General features: G+C 41.6%; 1 protein-coding gene and 1 pseudogene across 5 annotated transcripts in view; one reads left to right on the top strand and one right to left on the bottom strand.

The window, feature by feature from the left end:
- Nucleotides 1-16,039, top strand: part of MRPL13 (mitochondrial ribosomal protein L13) — a 42,166-nt gene extending 26,127 nt beyond the window's left edge. For 2 of the 5 annotated variants that reach the window (XR_016235921.1, XR_016235922.1), the window contains 3 exons: nucleotides 59-494; nucleotides 5,662-5,783; nucleotides 15,766-16,039. Coding sequence is in view for 2 of the 5 variants with exons in the window: in XM_089335643.1 (XP_089191769.1) it covers nucleotides 5,662-5,783; nucleotides 6,316-6,445 (252 nt within the window). In the remaining 3 variants the exon portion in view is untranslated. Of the gene's footprint in view, nucleotides 1-58; nucleotides 495-5,661; nucleotides 5,784-6,315; nucleotides 7,391-15,765 lie in introns of those variants that run through there. The other 3 variants (XR_016235923.1, XM_002710754.5, XM_089335643.1) reach the window with 2 other exon arrangements.
- On the bottom strand, nucleotides 666-1,253 carry LOC103348120 (small nuclear ribonucleoprotein Sm D1 pseudogene; annotated as a pseudogene).
- Nucleotides 16,040-17,810: the final 1,771 nt, after the last annotated feature.

Here is a 17,810-nt window from a genome sequence, read left to right as displayed (position 1 = left end):
TGTTAGCCCCTATTCTATAATGACTTGAGTTTCTTTTTTCTTTTTTTTTATTTGACAGGCAGAGTTAGTCAGAGAGAGAGAGAGCGAGCAACAGAGAGAAAGGTCTTCCTTCTGTTGGTTCACACCCAAATGGCTGCTATGGCTGGCGCACTGCACCGATCCGAAGCCAGGAGCCAGGTGCCGCCTCCTGGTCTCCAATGCAGGTGCAGGGCCCATGCACTTGGGCCATCCTCCACTGCCTTCCAGGGCCACAGCAGAGAGCTGGACTGGAAGAGGAGCAACCAGGACAGAATCCGGCACCCCAACCAGGACTAGAATCCAGGGTGCTGGCGCCACAGGTGGAGGATTAGCCAAGTGAGCTGCGGTGCCAGCCTAATGACTTGAGTTTCTACAGTACCAAAAAGAATTTATGATTTCACCTATAGGTAGGTTCCACAGGCAGGAGTCAAGAATAAAGTAACAAAATACATACTCAGAGCATGTGAAGTAAAAAGGTACGTGGTTGCTCTCTTTCTGTATATATATTCATAATAGAAAAACTGCATTTAAAAAATTAAAGTCTGATCATCTAAGAAGGGAACTGTCTAAGAAATGCTTAGGTCTCACAGGGGCAATTTCATGAATATGAAACTACTAAAACCTTAATGTGATGCAGTCAATAGACAATTCTGCCCAACATTTATGTTTATTAAAAAGTGACATAAACAAACAAAGCCTGTACAAAAGAAATCCCGAATCACTCATCACTCTGAATCAGTAATCTTGAGAGGCATTATCGCCTGGGACCCCCTCTTCCTCTACCCCGGCCTTGGTCTCTTCCTGCAACAGCTTCCCTTTTCTTAGATTTCACCTTGGGTTCAACATCCACAGCAGTGTATCCAGAGGTAAACTGTCTGGTAGAATAAAATAGCAAATGTTATTTCCTTGACTACTCAGTATTTCCAGCTGCACTGGTTCTCTGTTCTTCAGGGTCATCTTCACAGCTTTAAGATGCGTATTCATGCTGACATCTACACCTGTGATTATTCCATGGGCCTGTGTTCCATTCTTCAGTTCAGTGGTTACAGTTTCATGACTCAATCTCATAAAAAATCTCATGAGCTTCATCCTAGCGGCACAGTCGTCCTTTGTGCTGGATAACGCAGAGAATGCAACAACTGAGGACCAACTAGGCATGTGAATGGCCGGAAATGCCTACTCCACGGGCTCCGGACGTAGCAAGTGTCGCTCCCCCTCTTCGTGGAGGAGCAACACAGGACCCTGCGCTGTTCTTTCGTCTGCTCGGCCCTCCCCGGGTTTGCTGCTGGTTCTTCCCGGGTTGGCTACTATCCCTTCCACCTCCGTGGAAGGGCAGTTCCCCCTGGCCGCATTCCCCACTTCCGCAGGGGAGCGGCACACCGCCGGCCGGCTCTTCTCGGGGGCTGCACAGGTGTTCCCTCAGCTAGATGTTCCCCATAGATGTTCCTGGTGCATGCCGTCTCTCTCCTCCTTTATAGTCCTCCTCCGCCAATCCCAACTCGGCTGAGTACGCTGCTCTCCAATCAGGAGCAAGTCCTACAGTTAATTGGTTGAACTGGAGGCAGCTGTGCGGAAGCTGTTTACTTCTCTCCCAGCGCCATATTGTGGGAGAGCAGATGCATAGAATAAGTCTTAATTCCAGTAACAGTCTAGTCCGGTTTGCTCCCCACAGATCCCCCTTTCTTTTTATTTTTGGCGTTGATACGCGCCTGTCTTCGGTGTCCCGCGGCACACACTCTGCTCTACTTGCTAGAGCTGCCACAGGCTCTTACAAGTCCTATCAATCAGGAAAACCGAATCCGGGTCCTCTCTTCGCCATTGTGAGGAGGTTTTTAGGCGCTGATGCGTGCCTGTGTTCGGTGCCCTGCAGCGCATGCTCTGCTCTGCCCGCAGGGGCTTACAAAACCTATCAGGCAAACCGAATCCAAGCCTTCTCATTGCCTTATTGTGGGGGAGACTTATTAGTGTTGGTTCGTGCCTATCTTCGGTGACCTGCAGCTCATACTCTGGTCGAGCTTTGCTGGCGCTTACCGCCTTAAATCAGGCAGACCGAATCCAAGCCTCCTAATTGTTGCATTGTGGGGAAGCTTTACTGATGTTAATTCGTGCCTGTCTTCGGTGACCTGCGGCTAGCCGCCCAGGTGCTCATCGCCTCACTAATCGGGCAGACCGAATCCAAGCCTTCTAATTGGCATGTTGAGGGGAGGCCTTATTTTTCTCTATTTCTCTATCTCCGGGCATTTCTATTTCTCCCATTTTACTTCTGTCTGCCAACATTCCTATTTCTCTTTTACTTCTAAACTTCTGTTTCTCTTATCCCCGCAGCTTCCCGGCACCTCGCCCCGCCGGCGGGTTCCCGGCTCTGCGCCGCTTCAGCCCGCGCGCCTCTCTGCGCGGCTTCCCGGCTTTGCGCGGTCCGCGGTCTCCACGCTTAACCCTTTCGCGTCTGAACCACGGCCTACGCCAGCGTTCCCTATCTATTCACGCCCCGTGCTCTCTCTGCACGCGGCGGCTTCCGCGAGTAACACAGCGTAGCTTGCGTCTCCGCCACTAGGATTCAATCTAAGTTCCCCGGGCTAGCCTGGCGAATTCAACCCAGCGTACGTCTCCGCCCCACGATCTGGCTTCCCGTCCTTTGCTCCCCGGGCTAATCAGACGGATCCCAATCTGGCTTGCGTCTCAGCTTCTGGTTTCAACTTTTCGCCCCCTATTCCCGGGCTAACTTGAGAACCCCAAAGTGGCTTTCGTCTCCACCTCGGCCTGCCCCCCGCGGCTTCAATTTCCCTAACATTTTTCTCTACCCGGTATGTTTCCCCAAGCTTTCCTCCAACGATATTCCTCCCTCATTTCTCCTGGCCTCTCCCCACAGTCCGCGTCCGAATCTGTTTGTTCTAGCTTTCACTTTCGCTTTCGACCTTAGAGATTTCTCCCAGCTTCCCCCCGTAGTCCGTATCCGAGTCTATGCCTAGGCTTTCAACAGCTTCCTCCGGCACCTCTTTCGTCCGGCTTTTCCCTAGGCTGTTTCGAGTCTATGCCTAGGCTTTCAATAGCTTCTTCCGGCTCCTTTTTCGTCCGGCTTTTCCCTAGGCTGTTTACTAGTCTCTTTCTCCGGTAATTTCCCAGTTCTTCCCGTTTCTTCCCTCCTAAGTTTCATCTCCGTCCTAGGTTTCCTATCCGAGCTAGGTTTCCTATCCGAGTCACGGCACCATTATGTCGCTCCCCCTCTTCGTGGAGGAGCAACACAGGACCCTGCGCTGTTCTTTCGTCTGCTCGGCCCTCCCCGGGTTTGCTGCTGGTTCTTCCCGGGTTGGCTACTATCCCTTCCACCTCCGTGGAAGGGCAGTTCCCCCTGGCCGCATTCCCCACTTCCGCAGGGGAGCGGCACACCGCCGGCCGGCTCTTCTCGGGGGCTGCACAGGTGTTCCCTCAGCTAGATGTTCCCCATAGATGTTCCTGGTGCATGCCGTCTCTCTCCTCCTTTATAGTCCTCCTCCGCCAATCCCAACTCGGCTGAGTACGCTGCTCTCCAATCAGGAGCAAGTCCTACAGTTAATTGGTTGAACTGGAGGCAGCTGTGCGGAAGCTGTTTACTTCTCTCCCAGCGCCATATTGTGGGAGAGCAGATGCATAGAATAAGTCTTAATTCCAGTAACAGTCTAGTCCGGTTTGCTCCCCACAGCAAGCACGCAGAGCACTGTATACTTTCTTTTAAAATACTTTTCAGATTGGTGCTGTACTCTTTAGTTGTTTTTTTATTACCCACATCCAGATTTTTACATCTTACTTTGATTACTAAAATAGCCACTTTACTGTTATCCAGTTTTTCCCTATTGCAGTCCGTTCTGCCTACTATTGCCAAACCAGGCTTCCAACTTTTCTTTCCATTTTTCTGACCATTTGGATATATAATTGGGTGAAAGTGGTTCTGAGCAGAAGGAATACTTTTAATAAAGGCGCCAGGATTTGAGTCTAGACCAAAGCAGGAAACGCAAGGAGATTAAGTAAGAAGTCATAGATGTATGTGAAATAAAGCTGGAGGAGCCAGCAAGGATTGGGGACACTGGTTTAGCTAAGGAAGTGTAGCAAAAGAGTTAGAACATTATTCTAGGGGATTTTAAGCTGAGAGGTGACTTTAAAAACTGTAAACCTTTAGAGGCCTTGATCTACTTATTTTTCTTTATATATTTAGCACTTAGCACAATTTCTGGTTCATGGAAGGAATTCAATAAATGTTTCACAGAGAACTAAATGACTGCAGAACCAAAGAGATTTTCAGTTTTGAAATTTTTTTCTGGCAACAACCTGGAGCATAGATTAAGGTGGTGGCACTGGATACAGTAGACCTAGTACATGTGCTCATCAGATGAAAAGACTTAAAATGAGCAAAGGCAGTGACTTTTTGCAATTAAAAAGAGAATAAATTAAATAGTATTTACTAAGGTAGTATATTACTATAGGAGGATATATCATTAAGTTGGGATTTATATAAGTTTCTTATTTTTTTAAATTTATTTATTTATTTGAAAGGCAGAGTTACAGAGAGGCAGAGAGAGAGAAGTCTTCCATCCGCTCGTTCACTCCCCAAATGGCCACAGTGGTTGGAGTCGGGCCTATCCGAAGCCAGGAGCCAGGAGCTTCTTTTGGGTCTCCCATGCGGGTACAGGGTCCCAAGGACTTTTGCCGTCTTTCTCTGCTTTCCTTGGCCATAGCAGAGAGTTATATCAGAAGTGGAGCAGCTGGGCTGACGCCGCAGTTCACTTGGCTAATCCTCCACCTGCAGCGCCGGCACTCTGGGTTCTAGTCCCGGTTGGGGTGCCGGATTTTGTCCCTGTTGCTCCTCTTCCAGTCCAGCTCTCTGCTGTGGCCCTGGAAGGCAGTGGAGGATGGCCCAAGTGCCTGAGCCCTGCACCTGCATGGGAGACCAGGAGGAAGCACCTGGCTCCTGGCTTTAGATCGGTGCAGTGTGCCAGCCATAGTGGCCGTTTGGGGGTGAACCAACGGAAGGAAGACCTTTCTCTCTCTCTCTCTCTCTCACTGTCCACTCTGCCTGTTAAAAAAAAACAGAAGTGGAGCAGCTGGTATGGCGCCCACACCAGGACTGCAGGCAGCAGCTTTACCTGCTAAGCCACAGTGCCAGTCCCTTTTTTTATTTTAAAGATGATATTATTTTCCTCTTTCTGCAATCATATTTTTAAGATTTTGCCAGATTTGCTTGCTTTTTATGTTATTATTTTTGTTTATTTATTTATTTATTTGATAGGCAGGGAAAGAGAGACAGACAGAAGTCCCATCTACTGGTTCACTTCTGAAATCCTCATTGTGGCTGGGATTTGGCCAGGCAAAAACTGGGAGCCAGGAAGTCAACCTAAATCCTACACTAGTGCCAGAGACCAACTACTTAGGCTGTCACTTAGTGCCTCCCAAGGCGTTTATTATAATGAAGTTGAAATCTAGAGTAGACCAGGGGTTTTATAACGGGCACTTATGTATGTGATGCAGGCATCTCAACCAGTGCCTTGACCACTAGGCCAAAGGCCCATCCCAGCATTCTTTGCCTGTTATTCTTTAACATCTTCTAAATATTACTGATTTGTTCCTAAGAGAAATATTTTGAGAAAATTAAGCCTAATTTTTTTATTGTAGAATATTCCAGAAGATATCCTTAAGAATTTAGTGGAAGAGATTCCTCAACCACGAAAGGTACCCAAACGTCTTGATGAGTACACACAAGAAGAAGTAGAAGCTTTCCCAAGGATATGGTCTCCGTAAGTGTTTCCTTTCTACTTCCTGGATTCCTTCTTTTTTATTTGTAAAGTTGAATTTAGTTTCCTGATTCCTCAAATGATAAGATCCTTGAGGGTGGGAAGAATGAATTCATTTTTTTTTTTTTTTGACTCTCAGAAACTCAGCAACTCCTACCTACAAGTAATCTCTACATACAGATGTTAGAACCAAAAGTATTTAAGCCTTAAGACTTTGCTTCATAGACAGTGCCGTCATATTTATAGGTGCGTCTAGTTGTCAAGTACTTCATTGAAGATGACCTTAGTTGGATTGCTTGTAGTCTTTGGGAATGATACATGAATTGTCATTAACCTAAAAGAAAGTTTTCCAGTTTTCCAGATTGCTTCATAAACCAAAGATATCATCTAATAAAAAGTTATTCATTATGGAGTTAGGAGTCTTGACCCTACTAGAAAAACAAAAATCTTTTGTTCTCTTCTATGGAGTTTTCCTATCTAAGGTCCATAAAGGTGCTAAGATTTGACATGCTGTCTCCCATCTGATTGTTTCCAGGCTTCTCTGCCCAGGAGGTATAGCAGATGAAGCACTTAGATGTAACTTCCTCAAGCAATTCTTCCTGGAATCCTTGAACTGGATTAGGCTTCCAACTATACTGTCTCATTGTACACTTTCCTTTTACTAAATTCACTCTAATGTAATTAAATATTGATGTGATTATCTGTTACTTACTAGATTTCCTGAAGAAACAACGTTTGTCTCTGGTTTAGCTCAGAGCACAGTGCCCAGCACATTAAATGATCACTTAGCTAATATGTATTGAATGAATTAATGAAGATCTAGAATATCCTTTTATCAGCTTTTATAAGAGAATTTACACAGGAAGTAAAGCAAAAACAAATTTTATTTTATTTTTTTGACAGAATAATTTGATTTATATATGCATGTTTATTAGTCTCCCTATACAAATAGGAATAGTAAAAATAGCAAGTACTAATAAAACATTTACTGTGTGCTTTACTCGTACTAACCTATATAATCCTCAGGGCAACCAAATAAGTTAATATAATTTTTATCCCCATTTTCAAACATAAGAAAATAGAGATAATTAACTTGTCTAACATAGATATTTTTAAGTGGTAGATGGGACTCAAACTTTAGGTGACTAGCTCCTAGGTCATGCTGTTGATCACTGTGCTGGAGAGACCTTTGTTACATTGAGTACCCATAAAATGCCAAATTCTCTTCCTGAGTGGTAGGAATATAAGTGCTGTATGGAGGGCGGGTACATTGCCTTGTTCAGCACTTAAATCCCCAAAACTTAGAAATTGTACCTAGCACATCGGAAAAGTGAAAAGATGAATTATTTCCCCTAAAATTCATTAAAAATTAATTTTGAGGCTGTGAGTAACTTAATGAAGGTTTAGAGAAGTCTGAATCTAGTTTCAAATGTTGCCTTTATAGTATCTAACTGGCTGTTGTGGCTGTTTGTGGAGTAAACCAGCAGGTGGAAGATCCCCTTTCCCCTCATTTTCCCACTTCCCTACCCTCTCCTAATCCCTCTTCCTCTCCCTCTCTGTTACTCTGGATTTCAAACAAATTAATAAATAAATCTTTTTAAAAATTCCAATCATTTTTGCAGGCTTGTTAATATAACATTTTATGTAAGTATACTTAATTTGTATGTAGTTCTCAAATACTCAATTTGCAAGTTATATTCTAAAGAAAGCATTTTAGTCCTTGAAGTTTTGGCAGCTTATCTTCCTGAAATAAGTTCTATAAATATATCATATGTATTTCTTATGTAAATACCAACATACCATACATTCCTGACCAAGACTTTTTTTTAACTAGAAATACCAGAGGTACTGTCATCAAATACATGACAATCACATAGGGTACACTTAAAATTATAGGTCACGAGTATTCTAAAATATATTCTCAATCCGTTAAACCCAGCAGTATAGTAATATAATAACCATTCGCATCAGTTTATATTGAGTGTCACTATAGCCAAAGAGGACTGTTGAAAATGTTCATTTTACTGAGTGGTTCCTGCTTCATTGTAAAACAAATGAGAAGGTGGCCGGCACCGCAGCTCAATAGGCTAATCCTCCACCTAGCAGCGCCGGCACACCGGGTTCTAGTCCCTGTCGGGGCACTGGATTCTTTCCTGGTTGCCCCTATTCCAGGCCAGCTCTCTGCTGTGGCCCGGGAAGGCAGTGGAGGATGGCCCAAGTGCTTGGGCCCTGCACCCGCATGGGAGACCAGGAGAAGCACCTGGTTTCTGCCATCGGATCAGCGCGGTGCACCGGCTGCAGCGCGCCAGCCGCGGCGGCCATTGGAGGGTGAACCAACGGCAAAACGAAGACCTTTCTCTCTGTCTTTCTCTCTCACTGTCCACTCTGCCTGTCAAAAAACAAAAACAAAAACAAAAGCAAAAAACAAATGAGAAGGTGACTAAGTGCCTTAGAAAGTTTTTGTATTGTTATTTTTAAAGAGACTTTTAGAAAAACTTAGAGCCACTTGATGCATTTTTAAGTTACTACTCTGGAATGCGCATGGGTTTTTCTGCCCTTTATTTTTTCATTCCAATTTTCCCTCTGACAGGAATATGCACTAGACACCACATTTTCCTTTATCTTTAATCAAGTTGTGATCTTTCTTCTTAAGTACTCATGAATATTGTGTTAACTTCTATTCTCAAAATAATAGTGAGTATGCACTTATTACAACCTGAGGCTATATCATTATATACAAATTTAATAATCATTTGACACAAAATGTTCAGTTTATCATTCTTCCTGCACATTAGAACTAACATCAAGCCCAGTTAGTCTTTTTCACATGAAAAGCATGTGACCAGGAAAAATAGTCATTTTGTGGTTCACCATAAACTTGATGTCTAACAAAAACATGAGAATTTAGTGCCATCCAATAGAATTTTCTATAATGATTTTCAAAAAGATAAAACTCTGTATCTGAGCTTCAAGTATCATAGCTACTAGTCACAGGTAGCCCTTGAGTACTTGTACTATGGCTAGTGGGACCCAGGAACTGTTATTTTATCATAGTTTATTAAATTTAAATTTCAGTTGCTCATATGGAGCCTTACTGGATTATATACCATTTTGGTCATTTGCCATTTCATAAAGTTCTATTGTGAAATATTATATACTGTAGAATTAGAATTAAAATATTTGATCTATCATACAACTCAGTGCATTCAAAATGGGAGTCCTCGTTTATTGGAAGGTTTACCTTTATGATGGAAAAAAAAAGTGATGCTCCTTTTGGAGGAGAAACACACCTAAAATATGCTCTCATACCACCCAAAGTAGGAAAGCCAAGAATGTACTCTTCCTGTGGAATGTGGTAACTAGAATTTATTCAAGATGGATCGGATGGTGAATCTGCAGAGACAGATTGAAACATATGTACCTGGATTGCACCACAAGTAAATAGACATGAAAACAGCGTGGTTTGGTTTCTGTATCCCTAGTAATAAAGTTTAAAATGTTTATAATATAAAATATGCATCTTACAATTTGATTTTCTATTAATTTTGATTAAATATACTAGCTTTTCTAATAGAGGCTAAAAGCTTTTGAGCAATAGTAACCAATTTCAAACTAAGTTTTAAATCTAGTGGATGGATAACAATATTTTTTAAAAGATTTATTTTATTTATTTGAAATAGTTACAGAGAGATATAGAGCCAGAGCGAGAGAGAGGGAGGAAGGGAGGGACAGGGGTCTTCCATCTGCTGGTTCACTCCCTAAATGGCTTCAACAGCCAGAGCTGAGCTGATCAGAAGCCAGGAGCCAGGAGCTTGTTCTAGGTCTCTCATGTAGGTGCAGAGGCCCAAAGACTTGGGCCATCCTCTACTGCTTTCTCAGGCCATTGCAGAAAGCTAAATCGGAAATGGAGCAGCCGGGACTCGAACCAGCGCCCATATGGGATGCTGATGTCGCAGGCCAGGGCTTTAACCCCCTGCACCACAGTGCTGGCCCCAACAATATTGTTTTAATGTTAACTATAAGCTACTGTTGGACCTGATGTGGCGCAGCCAGTTAAGCTGTTGCTTGCCATGCCAGCATCCCACACTGGAGTGCCAGTTAAAGTACCAGCTGTTCTGATCCACTTTCCTGCTAATGTACCTGGAGAGGCAACAGAAGGTAGCCCAAGTATGTGGGCCCCATCACTCTTGTGAGACACCAGGATGGAGTTTCTGGCTCCTGGCTTTGGCCTTACCCAGTCTGGCCTGCTGTGACAACTTGAGGATCTCTTCCTCCCTCATTCTGTCCCTGCTTTCTATGTTGCTCTGTGCTCTGCCTTTCAAATAAATAAATCTTTAAAAAAAGAAAGAAAATGATACTGTTGTTGAGATTTCATTTAAATTATCAAAAAAATTGATTTTGTTTTTGTTTTATTTGAAAGGCAGAGAGAGACAGATATCTTCCATGTGTTAATTCACTCCCCAAATATACACAACAGCCAGGGCTGGGCCAAGCTGAAGCCAGGAACTTGGAACTCCATCAAGGTCTCCTACATGGGAGGCAGAGACCCAAGTGTGTGTGTATGTGTGTGTGTGTGTGTGTGTGTGTGTGTATTTTCCAGGTAAAATCAATTTCCCATGTAAGTAGTATTGCCTGTTCATTTTACTTGTTAAATTAATGGGTATATTTCATGTATTAGCGCTTATGTTTCTTGATGGTGTATAGTAGATGTGTATTTGCATGTGTAAGGGTGATTGTGGGATTTGCATGTAGAATTTGTTTCTCTGTTTCTTTAAAGAAAGCAGTAACAGCACTATCCTTTTTTATAATTCATTTGACTAAAACTGGCCTTAAAACACTTAGCTTATCTTAATAATATCTTCATAATCATTTCCATAATTATTGCAATTTTTCCAATGTATTACAAAACCCCAGTAATCATGGAAATTATAATGCTCCCATTGTAATGGAAATTTTCTATTTTATATAGGCCAAAAATAAAACTTGGAATATTTAAAGCTTTTTTATTTTCAAGTTTTAAAAGTAGGAGAGCTTTTCTTTGGAAAAACTAGGTAGATGGAAAATTTCTGAGGTGGCTTGTTTTGTATTATTAACTCAGGGTTTTATTTTAAGCAAAACTCTTGCCTTTGTAGAGATACTAAGCATGAAAAGTTTCAGCATCAATGAATGCTTGAAAACAGGTGTGTGTTGATAATGAAAAACCACACCCCTGATGTTTAAATGTCTTTACAGAGCGTGTGCTATTAGAAGCGTGCTTTTGAAGGAGAAAAGGGTGGGAAGATGAGGGTGGGGAGGTATGATGAGCTGTGAGTATGAGATCTGAAATTTTCTCCCTAAAAGTAGGATTAAGTTTAGAAGTTTATTCTGTAATCCATCTTGATTTGTTAAAGACATGCAGGGTTCTAGGTGCTGCGAATATTAGCATTAGAAAAAGGCCTGTTGAACATCCTGTTTAGTCTATAGCTTTAAAAGAATGTCCTTTGATAGGAAACCTGTTAATCCTAAAAATCTGTAGATTTTCAGTTTTACTTAAATTAATATGCAGAAAAAATTAGTCTTACCTATGCCTTTTAAACATGTTTCAAATCGGAGACTCAATTTTAAGAAAGCGAAGAAGGATTTTTACCTTTTCCAATCCCATATGGAGCTGAGATCTGGACAGCTTTAAGATTTTCCATAATTTTATGCTAGTCTAGTCATGTGGCATTTTCCTACCAGATTTAACTTAATTTGCTGCTCTTCTCAGTCAGAAGTTATTAGCTGGATTTGGGGGCAAGGTTACTTTCCAGCTTTCCCATCCATTTCAACCAGCTCAGTATTGGCTTCATCTGTAGACCTCAGTATTTCCAGTGCTAAGTTTTGCTCAAATTAGCCATTCTAAACTGGACTATTCTTTTAGATATGAACACATCAGTACTGGTTGTTAATATAAAAAATCAATCTCATATTTTAACAACAAAAACTAGTTAATTGACAAGTCCTAGCCAATACAGATTCTAACCAAAAAAGTAATAATTGAATGCAATGGCAATTCCTGTTCATTTCTTTTTTTTCCTTACGGTTTTTACTTTTTTTTTTTTTCTTCCAGAAGAAACCTTTTATTTAAGGAATACTTCATGCATTTCATAAATGCAACTTTAGGAATATAGTGATTCTTCCCACCATACCTGTCCTCCCACCCACACTCCCACCACTCCTCCTCCTCCTGTCCCACTCCCAGTTCCATTCTCCACTAAGGTCCATTTTCAGTTGACTTTATACACAGAAGACCAACTCTATACTAACTAAAGGGTTCAACAGTTTGCATGCGGAAAAAAAAATAAAACACCTGTTCCTCAGCAGTGTAGGCAAGGGCTGTTCAAAGTCATTGCGTCTTGAAGTTAATTTCACTTTTTTTTTAGACACTTAACTTTAAAGAAGCACCCAAGAATGATACATCTTTTGGGAGCACTTATAAGTGCATGTTAGGGATCTGAGTTCAGATCATCTAATTCAGTGCTTGTTTACAAGCACCATTTTATTCCACTGAACTCCTATTAGATCGCCAGTTTTTCTGAAGACAGGGTCCTAAAGATTGCTCTTAAACTCCCAGCGATTAACATCATGCCAGGCATAGAGTGGATGCCTTGTAAGACATCTGTCATTACAGCACCATGTCTGCCTTGAAAAGGCCACTTTGTTTGCAAATTCATTCTTTCTTCCTTCTAAAGACAAGTAATCAGGATCTCTTCCAGATGGTCAATTTACTTGCAAGGGGGGAGAAAATAGTATAATGGCCAAGAGAGTAGATACTTTAGATGCTGGCAGAGTTTAAAACATCACCTCATACTGGAGGCAATTAGCCATATGACATGGCTTCGGGAGGTTCCCCTGTGGGAAACGGGTTTTATACTCAATATGGTTGTATTTCTCTCAAACACAAACAAAAGCAAGCATAAATATACCAGCTTGGATTGCACACTCCCACTAAAAGAAGGAAATCCAAGATAACATAAGTAAAGAAGGGGAGAGCTAAAACTTTGGTACTTCTCAAACTTGAGTTGGCATGCAAATCACTTGAGCTCTTAGGAAAACATACATTCAGATTTCCCCTCATCTGTCTGTGGAAGGGCTGATCATTCTGCCTCCTAACAAGCTGTCCTGTGATGGAAATTGGTTCATAGATCACACTGACTAGCAAGGGTTCACCTTAGACTTCAGAGAGAGGACAACTATTTGAAGATGCTGGAAAGCAAAAGAAGCATCTCTGGATGGAATTTCTAACACTATACTAACAGGAGGTAACATACTTCCTGATTGTGTAGCCTTAAAAAAGTTGCTGAGACTCATAGTGACTTTGAACTGCAGAATGGGCTGAATAAATATAATTTTTATATATATATATAATTTATTTGAGATTAAAATAATTCTTATAAAGTAGTTATATTTCATGTCACCTACTAAGCACTTGGCATGTGTTATTGCAAGTTAGAGCCAGTATAAATCCAGAAACTCTGTAGTAGAACCATGCATTCTGAGAAGCAATCCCGGAGAAGGGAGCTCTGCCTAGGTTAGAAAAGAAGCGTTATGAATAACTTGCCAAAAGATATAACCTTTGAATTAGACTTTGAAACTAGGGTCAGGTTTTCTACAGAGAAAAGTTCCAACCAAAGGAAATTTCCAAGTTCCCAAGAACAACAGTATGAAGGTTTTTATCTGGGCAACAGCAAGGTGCAGAAAGATAGGATACAGAAGGAATGAATCAGCAGGGTTAGCCAGGGCCATGTCATAGGGAGCTATATGTTTAGTTTGCACTTTGATAAAGCAAGAGAGGGTTATTGAAGATTTTTAGAGGTGCCCCATGATAGGGCCAAGTAGCCAGAGAAAGGATCTGTGCTAGAGACTCTCTGGTTTATTCCTCCTTGCCTCAACTCTCCCAATGTACAAGCCCTGATTTCTTGCTGCTTAATTCTGTCCAGATTTCATCATATTCAAAATAACTGTTGGGGGCTGGTGTTGTGGTACAGCAAGTTAAACCACTGCCGGTGATTGTGGCATCCCATATTAACAAGCCAATTTGAGTCCCAGCTCCCCATTTCCAATCCAGCTCTCTGCTAATGTGCTGGGGAAGGTAGCAGAGGATGTCCCAAATGCTTGGCTTCCTGCCACTCATGTGGGAGACCCAAATGGAGTTCCAGACTACTGGCTTCAGCCTGGCCCAGCCCTGGCTGTTGTAGCCATTTGGGAAGTGAAGCAGTGATGAAAGATAGCTGTCTCTCCCTCCCTCTGTTAATTCTGCCTTTCAATTAATGAAATCATTTTTTAAAAATCAGTCCTGTATACCATTTCCTTCGAAATAGGATGGCCATTCACTTCATTTTTCAAGCTGAAAATGAGTATAATCTTGGAATCTCATTTTCCAGTAGTTCCTTCCTCTATTTTGTCCCAGGCCTCTTCCTTCTTCTCTCTTCCTTTCCAACACCCACCTCGCGTGTTACCTGCTGATTGCAAAATGCTGAAGCTGATCTTGCTTCTCACTCCTGATAGTCATCATCTTCATTTTCCTCACTTCCCCTAAAAGAATTTAAAACAAATTTGGCTCCACTGGCCCCCTCTTATCTTGAGGTCAATATCCACATTCCCTTACATGGCAGATACCACCTTCATACCTCTTTCTGCTGAAAGAGACTTCATAAATGAACCTTTACTATGGTAACAACTAGTTACTATGACTAAACACATTTACTTCTCTTTGAAGCAGATTTGCAAAGCCTTCTTTGGGATCTTAGCTTAGAAGATTTCTTTCCAATTACATCACCACCATCCTGTTGCAATTATATGAACCAGCTGGATGGGAGAATAAACTGTTTTTTCTAATGGACTAATGTGTCTTGACTGGATCTGCTTTGATTGTGCTGAATCACGTAGCACAGCTTCAAAGGGCACACAGTGGGGCCACTTTCAGCTGCCTTATCAATGGCCAATTTCTAGACTTAGGAAGCAGTTTTTACAGTTGAGAAGAGATTTCAAAAATACAGTGGCACAAACTCTGCAGTTCATCTTCTTGTTATAAATGACTGATAAGGTGAAGCATATCTGGCTGGTTTCCCAGTTTTAAACTGTAATACACTTCTTTAATGAGCCAGTTGTCGATCTTCTTAGCTGAGCCATTTGATATCTTGAAGAGTATTCAATTAAAGAAAACATGTTGTAAAAGTAAAAAAGGACTAGATAAGTTGTTTCATGCAAACAGAGTTTATCCATTTTTTAAAGGAATTCAAAGTATCAAAGATTTTTACAGCTGTTTCAAAAATATCAGTTTATTTATTACTAAATTCCTTTATAAAATTCCATTTGAAAGCCCAGCACTTACAAATACACTATTGAAAAGATGGCAAAGGCACATTAAATGTTTTGTGTTTTCCTGTTCTTCATTTTCTCTGTTATGATTTAACGTTTCCCTGAAATTTTCTTGGTTTTAATTGACTAATGGAAGCAACTTTGGAGTACAGTACTATAAATATGTACATGAGGGAAAAAAATAGCCATATATAAATGAAATAGCAAAAGGCTGGTATTTATACATGTCTTTAGTATATCATAGTGAAAATTAAATTTAGCATATGAAAAAATAATAAAAAGTGGAAAATTTGCCTTTGTAAGGTAAACCTATTTTTTATAGATCTCAAACTCTTAAAGATCACATAATACTTTTTATGAAAAGCACTTTATAAAAGTGATTAAAAATGTAACATCTAACTAAAGATACTAAGAGGCACAAAGAGAACTATGTATTTATGTTCAAAAGAACTTCAGAATCATCACTTAATTGGTCTGCTTTGGGATGATTTGGTTTTAGTGATTTTGCCCAAAATTTAGAATGTTTGCAGATACTTCTCAGTGAACATTTACTTTTATTATAAATTGCAGAAGTAATCTTTGTTCATAAGCCAAGAGAAATTAAATAGTGATTCATGAAGAAATGTTTTTGATTTTTGTCTTTCAGACCTGAAGATTATCGGTTGTAGCAGACTGAAAATTGAAGAAAGAATCAGTCAACTGAAACTTCTTTGTGATGTGTTCTGTAACCTGCAGGACAGAGTGAGACAACTGCTCCATTTCAGCACCCATTGCACCTGCCGAGTGCTCAGGAGGAAAGGTCGGGGAGGGAGGTTCCTTCAAAAGGAATTTGTCATAAAAAACATTGCTTGATAGATTTATTTTTATTATATAATCTTACTTGATTATAAATGATGATTAAACGTTTCCTTATTTAATTATTCAATTTTGTATTTAATGAAAACTCAGATCCTGGGTATAGCATTGCAGTTCATAAGTTTTAAAAAACGCCCATCCAAGCAGATCTTTTTAAGTTAGATATCACTGTCCTTTTGCCCTGTGTGAACAAGCTCCAGCTTCACATTTCCTTTCAATGGTTATTTTGTCTACCCTTCATCTATCTAAGTTCATCATGGTAGCCTAGTGTAGGGTAAGCCTTGCTAAACTACTCTCATCTTCTATATCCAATATAGCCTGTTGGTTCCATGACACCAAATAACTGCCTGGCTACTTCCTGTAAATCTCCCTGCTCTGCCTGGGATGGGATTTGCGGACTCTGCACAGGTTCTCCTTAGCTCTGCTGTTGGTTTCTGTTCACCTCTGTGCTGTGTACTTAGACTGGGGTCCTGGAATGAATATCCCTAGCAAAATGTCTTCTCTTGAAATTAACATGCTGAACCACTGCCTGTGAGCTTATTTATGGTAATGGGTTTCCTTTTCATTTTTTCTTCTGTTGCTGTAGCTAGCGAGTCTAGTGAGTTTCAGACCATATTTCCCATTCAGTTAGTGAACATATACTGAGTGCTGCTATATGCCAGGCACGGTGTTAAGCGCTAGGAAAATAGAAATCACTGATACCTCCTTCAGTACCTCTATTCCCCACCCAACAGCATAAAATCTATTGTGGGATGGGAGAAAGCTATGTATAGTTGGAAATAAGTGCCACTGAGTGCCAGAGGTGCTGATAGAAGTATGTATGCACTATGATGTGAGCATGTTTAGAGGGGAATAATAACCGCATTACATAAGAAATGTTGGGGCAGGTGTTTGCATAGCAGTTAAGTTGCCAATGGGGACACTAGCTTTTCAGTACCCGGTTCAAAGATGCAGTTCCCAATTCCAGTTTCATGGTAGTGCATACCCTGGGAGACAGCAAGTGATTGTTAAAATACTTCGGCCCCTGCATTGACTTCCAGGCCCAGCCCCAACTCTTAAGGGCATTTAGGGAGCAAGCCAGTGGGTGGGAACTTGTTCCCTCTCTTTCTCTCCTATATCTCTCTGCCTGTGGGGAGCAACTGGGAGCAACTCGGACTAGACTAAGTTACTGGAATTAAGACTTATTCTATGCATCTGCTCTCCCACAATATGGTGCTGGGAGAGGAGGAAAAGCTTCTGCACAGCTGCCTCTCACCAACTTGACAAGCTGCAGGACCTGCTCCTGATTGGAGGAGAGCAGCGTACTCGGCGTGTGGGTAGCAGAGTTGGGATTGGTGGAAGAGGACTATAAAGGAGGAGAGAGACAACATGCACCAGGAACATCTATCTGAAGGAACACCTGTGCAGCCCCCGAGAGAGCTGGCCGGCGGTGTGCTGCTCCCCCGCGGAAGTGGGGAAAGTGGCAGGGGGAACCGCCCTTCCACGGAGGTGGAAGGGATGGTAGCCAACCTGGGAAGAACCAGCAGCAAACCCGGGGAGGGCCGAGCAGACAAAAGAACAGCGCAGGGTCCTGTGTCGTTCCTCCATGAAGAGGGAGAGCGACATAATGGTGCCGTGACTCGGATATGAAGCCTAGGCAGGGTTCAGTGTCGTTCCTCCATGAAGAGGGGGAGTGACATCTGCCTCTCAAAAACTTAAGTTTGAAATATTACTAGCAAGCTCATGCTGCATTCCAGGCTTTATTTAATTCACCCATCAATTCCATAATGGGTGTACTAATAGTCTTCTCATTTAAAATTGTGCACAATAAGGCAAAAGTACATTAAGTAATTTGGT

This window comes from Oryctolagus cuniculus, chromosome 6 (assembly GCF_051225735.1).
Source record: "Oryctolagus cuniculus isolate XC-2025 breed Fujian yellow rabbit chromosome 6, ASM5122573v1, whole genome shotgun sequence".
Taxonomy (NCBI): Eukaryota; Metazoa; Chordata; class Mammalia; order Lagomorpha; family Leporidae; genus Oryctolagus; species Oryctolagus cuniculus.
This window is presented reverse-complemented; position numbering and strand designations above follow the sequence as displayed.